At 53.4% G+C, this 6,879-nt stretch overlaps 1 protein-coding gene across 1 annotated transcript in view; it reads right to left on the bottom strand.

The window, feature by feature from the left end:
• The window catches only part of lhfpl4a (LHFPL tetraspan subfamily member 4a), a 166,356-nt gene extending 164,662 nt beyond the window's left edge, over positions 1-1,694 (bottom strand). The window contains exon 1 of the mRNA XM_069936684.1: positions 1,286-1,694. Within this exon, the coding sequence (XP_069792785.1) occupies positions 1,286-1,691 (406 nt within the window). The 5' untranslated portion in view covers positions 1,692-1,694. The remainder of the gene's footprint in view (positions 1-1,285) is intronic.
• Positions 1,695-6,879: the final 5,185 nt, after the last annotated feature.

Raw genomic sequence — 6,879 nt, 5'->3', positions numbered from 1 at the left:
TTCGGGTTCGTTTCGTCTGTCCTGACGAATTCATCACTTAAAATGCAAATTTATACACGTAGCAAAACTTCTCCAATCTTTTTTCTCTATCTTGAACCTGGGGCGCAAGGACCCCAACCATATTTGCAAGGGAAACGACCACAGTTTGGGATCGTTAAGCCTCGTACTTCACGAACTAAAATTAATGCCATGTATTAGGCAAAGAGGATTTTGTAGACGGATAACAGTATTACGTTTTAATTGGCTATTCTGATTCTTATGTTTCACAAGATCGAGGAAATGTAGGCCTTCTATTTGAAAGCAATGTCTCAGAAGAAGAAAAATACATTGAATTGGGCCACTGGCTCGACTCGCTCCAACCAACGAGGAGAAATAATTGTGTTCACCCAAACCAAGTCCTAAGAGCTGAAGAGGAACTCAAATGACCGCGAGGGAGAAGAGGGGCGGCCAGATACAATCAAATACCACCCGGGAGTGTGATGCCAGACGGCCGATCTTCCCAACACATTGCCTCTCGCTGTTCCTCATTCCACCGAGACCACATGCTGCGATCACACCCTTGAACAACAAAAAAAGGACGCCTTGTCCATAAAAAAATAAATATCCGTCTCCCACGCGAGGCTCGTCGTATTATTAATACTCGGTTTCAGTCCTAATGGTGAATTAACTCTTTGCTAACCAGAGAGAGTTCAAACCTCGCTGTCGCTCACTAAAGGACATCAGACATGCGAGAGCACCATTCAGTTGGAGAACCCTTGCTGTGTCCGCTCCCGGTAATCTACACCCTACGATCAGTCGCCTCGATTATTCATCGAGGATACTGAACATTGATTAGGATTCAATACCGTGCGGTCGGTGTATTTGACATAGCGCAAGAGAGGTCATCAGTTTCAACGATGTTCAATAGCCGGGTGGACGGATATTGTTCATTTCCTTGCTATCTATCACATTGACTTCGGGTTGCATTCCAGTCAGTCACCACTGGAATTAGCCAGGGTGAGCCACCCTCCATTCTATCTCCACCTTTCATCATAGGGGTAAAGACGTGGAACCATGTGGATGATATTGGGACACTAATCGATCAGTATCAAGGTTGCCCTGTGGTTTCGACAGTGGGTAATTTTGTGTTGGAAGAACATCAGAGGTATTGGATACTGGTTTTCCTCTCTCGCCTCCACACCTGCATGGAACATATATGCCCTACCTGCTTAGGTGTAAAGATAGGTTGTGTATAGACGGTCCCTAAAGCGCGCGCAAACTGACACTCGCATCGCCCACCCCCTACCTGCCAGAAGCTGCATCCAGGCGCAGATCTTGTAGACAGTGGCCGTGTTGCAGAAGAAGAACAGAGCGAAGCAGGCGATGCAGCCGAGGATCAGCACCATGGACAGTAGCACGAAGAACGCCGCCGCCTTGAAGGCACCGGAGGGGATGCTGGAGAAGTCGGAGAAGGTACCCTGGCATATTAAATCCCGACTGTTTAACCCCGTGCCGATGCAGTAATGGAAAAGGCCGAAGTAGCCGGCGTAGGGAGTGTTGACACTGTCCCCGATCCAGTAGGGCTGAATGAAAACCACCACGTTAATGATCGCGAAGCAAATGGTGAAAATGGCCCAGAGCACGCCGATAGCTCTGGAGTTACGCATGTAATTATCGTGATAGATTTTAGAGGCTTCCTGCGAAGGCAACATCTTTTCCTCTCTCCTCGACAGTTCCTCAGCACAAATGCAGGAGCCAATCTTTACATAAATCCCTGGAATCCCGGTGCTGATGCGCTTGCCCGATCGTTATAGACCCCCTCTATGAGGGGAAGGCTCCATCTCTCCAGGTGCTGCCTGCCTGTTTCTCTTCCTCCTCTCCCCTCTTTCTTCCCCTTCCTCCCTCCCTCCCTCCCTCCCTTTCTCTCCCCCTCCCTCTCTCTCCAGCTCCGGGGGCGCGCTCTCGACCTGCTGGCGACTTGGCCAATGCGCGTCACCGAGGCAATGCAGCCTTATTGGGAATATTTCCCAGCAGTCAGCACGGTGTAGGTGACGATAAGGATCCTAAATGAGATTGGATCGAACCAGTTCGTGATACAGATGAAACGTTTTTAATGAAACGCTGTAATGATTTGCTAATTGCAATTTAACGATATCTTCTCTATCTTGGGTGAGATGATTTGGCAGATAATGTATGCCCACAGTTCATTGAAGTGGCATAAACAGCACAAATCTTTACCAAAACTCACATAGCCAATCTAATGCACGTCCTTGGAATACATTGGTCGTTTGCCTGAAGTGACCAGGGAAATAGTAAGTTGGTGGATGGAGAGTGATGATGTCCAGTTATAGTTTCTTTTTAAAAATTAAAATATACCCAGTTCAATAAGGTGATGATGAGAGTTTATTGTCATAAGTGCAACAGACAAGTGGAATGACATTTTTTTCTTCATGGGAAATATATATAATGAATTCCTGACCTACCGATCTGAGAAATGCAAATAAGAATATGAGAGGAGTTAATGAATCTTAAATGAAGATACAGATTGTGTTCTCGTTATTTCGAGATTGAAGTCAATAGTGTGATCCTTCTGAATCAGTCAATATCCTGAGGGTAATTGTGTGTGGAGGAAATGTGGCCTCCCCTGCCTGTCTGGGATGTGTACATTGAAGGTGGTCACATGTTTCCCTCCCCCCCCTTCTCCCCCCCTCCCCCCCCTTCTCCCCCCTCCCCCCCCTTCTCCCCCCTCCCCCCCCTTCTCCCCCCTCCCCCCCTTCTCCCCCCCTCCCCCCCCTTCTCCCCCCCCCTCCCCCCCCCCCCCTTCTCCCCCCCTCCCCCCCCTTCTCCCCCCCTCCCCCCCCTTCTCCCCCCCTCCCCCCCCTTCTCCCCCCCTCCCCCCCCTTCTCCCCCCCTCCCCCCCTTCTCCCCCCCTCCCCCCCTTCTCCCCCCCTCCCCCCCTTCTCCCCCCCTCCCCCCCTTCTCCCCCCTCCCCCCCTTCTCCCCCCCTCCCCCCCCCTTCTCCCCCCCTCCCCCCCCTTCTCCCCCCTCCCCCCCCTTCTCCCCCCCTCCCCCCCCTTCTCCCCCCCTCCCCCCCCTTCTCCCCCCCTCCCCCCCCTTCTCCCCCCCTCCCCCCCCTTCTCCCCCCCTCCCCCCCCTTCTCCCCCCCTCCCCCCCCTTCTCCCCCCCTCCCCCCCCTTCTCCCCCCCTCCCCCCCCTTCTCCCCCCCTCCCCCCCCTTCTCCCCCCCTCCCCCCCCTTCTCCCCCCCTCCCCCCCCTTCTCCCCCCCTCCCCCCCCTTCTCCCCCCCTCCCCCCCCTTCTCCCCCCCCTCCCCCCCCTTCTCCCCCCCTCCCCCCCCTTCTCCCCCCCTCCCCCCCCTTCTCCCCCCCTCCCCCCCCTTCTCCCCCCTCCCCCCCTCTCCCCCCTCCCCCCCTTCTCCCCCCTCCCCCCCTTCTCCCCCCTCCCCCCCTTCTCCCCCCCTCCCCCCCCTTCTCCCCCCCTCCCCCCCCTTCTCCCCCCCTCCCCCCCCTTCTCCCCCCTCCCCCCCCTTCTCCCCCCCTCCCCCCCCTTCTCCCCCCCTCCCCCCCTTCTCCCCCCCTCCCCCCCCTTCTCCCCCCCTCCCCCCCTTCTCCCCCCCTCCCCCCCCTTCTCCCCCCCTCCCCCCCTTCTCCCCCCTCCCCCCCTTCTCCCCCCTCCCCCCCTTCTCCCCCCCTCCCCCCCCTTCTCCCCCCCTCCCCCCCCTTCTCCCCCCCTCCCCCCCCTTCTCCCCCCCTCCCCCCCCTTCTCCCCCCCTCCCCCCCCTTCTCCCCCCTCCCCCCCCTTCTCCCCCCTCCCCCCCCTTCTCCCCCCCTCCCCCCCTCCCCCCCCTTCTCCCCCCCTCCCCCCCCTTCTCCCCCCCTCCCCCCCCTTCTCCCCCCCTCCCCCCCTTCTCCCCCCCTCCCCCCCCTTCTCCCCCCCTCCCCCCCCTTCTCCCCCCCTCCCCCCCCTTCTCCCCCCCTCCCCCCCTTCTCCCCCCCTCCCCCCCCTTCTCCCCCCCTCCCCCCCCTTCTCCCCCCCTCCCCCCCCTTCTCCCCCCCTCCCCCCCCTTCTCCCCCCCTCCCCCCCCTTCTCCCCCCCTCCCCCCCCTTCTCCCCCCCCCTTCCCCCCCCCTTCTCTCCCCCCCTCCCCCTCCCCATCTGGAACTTATTTGAAAGTCACATCACCTGCAAATCAAGGTTGGGCTCTGGTCACAAATTACATCACCTGTCAGTTAAGATTGAGCTCTGGTCACTAATTACATCACCTATCAGTCAAGGTTGGCCTCTGACCACTAATTACATCACCCATCAGTCAAAGTTGGGCTCTGGCCACTAATTAGTGCACACCTTGCCGTTGGCTAATTCAAATCACTCAGTGTCACTACTGGCTAGACACACAAGTTAGCACTCTGTTTAGCATCAGGGCAGAGCACATTGCTTTCTCTCTAGCCCCATACACCACTCCATTGCCATTGTGCTACTGTGGATGTTGCTTGGAAGGGTCGTGGGTAAGGTGTGCACTACACTGAAGCTGAGCTGTAGTATCACTATAGTTTAAATTACCATAGATGGATATTCATAGTGGAGTTGCACCTCCCAATGATTGGGGGGGGGGTGGGGAGGGGGGTCTGAGAGTGTGTGTTTCCCCCTGCGGGTACCATTTGTACCAGAACTGCCTCCTGATGATCAGGGGCCCAGGATGGGTGTGTATTACCATTGTTTATAGTGTGTAAATGTTGGAACACCTGTTTGAATTAATAATTGTGTACAGTTTAACATTTTCCCATGCTCTTTTATAAATTGTTGTGTGTTAATATGAGTGATTACAAACCCTTCTGTCCAGAACCCACCAAATCTGATACTTTTTCTCAACTTGACAATTGCTGCTGTGAGCAGGGTTCAGGGAGTTACGACTGGAGATGTGGAATTTTAACCATGCATAAGTTTGTATTGATAACTGTGGGTGTCCCATCAGGTGCACAGTTTACTGTGTGCCTGCTCACTAAAGGTGGACAGAGGGCTGTCAGAGATCCAGCCATTTGGTGGTATAGCTGGCAGGCCACGTCAGGCTGTTAGATTTGGAGGACGGGTTGGATCCGCATGGATAGAAGATAGGGCACCATGTGGTTCACCAAATGGAGTTACTGGGAAGTTGTGAGGAAGCCCTATGGTTATTGATATCCCTACTCAGACACCAGTGGGATATTACATCCGAGCTAAGTAGCCAGAAAGATAGGGAGATAGAATCCCTTCAAATGAGTGTTGGGAACTGCAAGAGGCAGTTCTGACTGCTCAAGGGAAAGCGACCTGGAAAGATAAGCATATGGAATCCCTACAAGATGAATGTTGGGATCTGCAAGAGACACTACGGGTGGCCTGAGGGCAAGCGACCAACGTAGACTTTAAAAATCAGAGAGGCAGTTTCCACGTTGATCGAAACACAGCAACAGCACACTCGTTGGTCTGGCTCACAGCATGACTCAGGAAAAGTCTGAGCCATCGCTCAGCAGGGGGAGGGGATCGACACCTGGTGGAGGCTTGTGCCCCTGCCTGACCAGTGGACCATGTGGTCCCAGGTCGGCCACGAGGACATCCTGCCGGCTGTCCAAGAAGGAGAGGTAGCAGGGGAGGGGAGGGGATCAACATATGTTTGGGGGATGGGTATGTGCTGATTGATGGTGATAACCCTGAGGAAACTGAGTCCCATGACATACTTCCTCCCTCCTTGTGAGCCTGAGTGTGAGCCTTTACCAGCCCGACCAATGACCATGGGAGGTATGTAGGTAATCATTGAGAGATAATGGAGCTGCAGGACGATTCTGGTAAGGGGCTAACCAGGTAAGAGGCCTAGTGAACACTTAACCATGCTGCTGCTTTCTGTTGGGAAATTAGGTGGCTTCCAATTCTCTTTTCACTCATGGAGAAGCGAGTACCCTGGGTGGACTGTCTGACCAGCAGACGATTCCAATGCCTTGTGGGTGCTACCAGGAAAGGTCAATAATGGCACCACATGGTGGGAACGGGTGGTGACGACTATCTGAGCCAAGCTCCTTGCTCTACAAGAATGGGGCAGACATGGTGGCTGCAGTAGCACCCATTAGGGAGCAGACAGTAATTGTGGGTATCTAAGGGAGTTCCTATGAGAGCCATGTCCCTGGGAGCATGAAGGTGACTGATGCTGCATTCTCAAGTTATCTTCTAATTTCCAGGCTGACATAATACATTTTTTTGCTACAGCTAGGGCTATCATAATAAATCTTTTTTGTGCACCATCCAAATCAAGTCCAAATTCTTTATTTTTTAAGTTATAAATGTATTCTATTAGAAAAAATAACATATAATTTAAGAAATAACATTACAATATTTGAACAAATATGGGAGCCATACATGAAATATAATAGAGAAAACCTACCGGGGACATCTACCACCTAAAATGACAGAAGGAGAAGAGAATGAAAAGAACTAACTCAGTGGAATTTCTTGTTTATTTTTATTGAGTGACAACATTGTTTGACGGGTTTAATGTATCTTATTTTCTGAACTTTAAATAAATGGGAGGGGAGGTAGGGAAGGAGGGAGGGGAGGAGGGAAGGGGGGAGAAAATAACACTGTATATATTCAAGAAGGAAAATGTATGTATCTTGATCAATATGGTTTATAGTGTAAAAAATTTTTAAAAAAAAGGTGACTGATGCCTTGCTGGGCTGTTTAGTCACCACTGCATGCTCCAAATTTAAGGGGGTGGTCTTTCCCCTCATGGGATAGCAACTGGGAAGGTATTCTGGAAAGCACTACCCTCCTGGAAGGATCAGAGTATGTGGAGCAGAGAGCTCCCACTCAAGTTTTCAGGGCTGAGGGGAGTTTCTGCAACATCACCCTGCCGGT

The sequence above is a fragment of the Narcine bancroftii genome, chromosome 5, assembly GCF_036971445.1.
Source record: "Narcine bancroftii isolate sNarBan1 chromosome 5, sNarBan1.hap1, whole genome shotgun sequence".
Classification (NCBI taxonomy): domain Eukaryota; kingdom Metazoa; phylum Chordata; class Chondrichthyes; order Torpediniformes; family Narcinidae; genus Narcine; species Narcine bancroftii.
The sequence above is the reverse complement of the archived record's forward strand: the minus strand, read 5'-3'. Positions and strand labels throughout refer to the sequence as shown.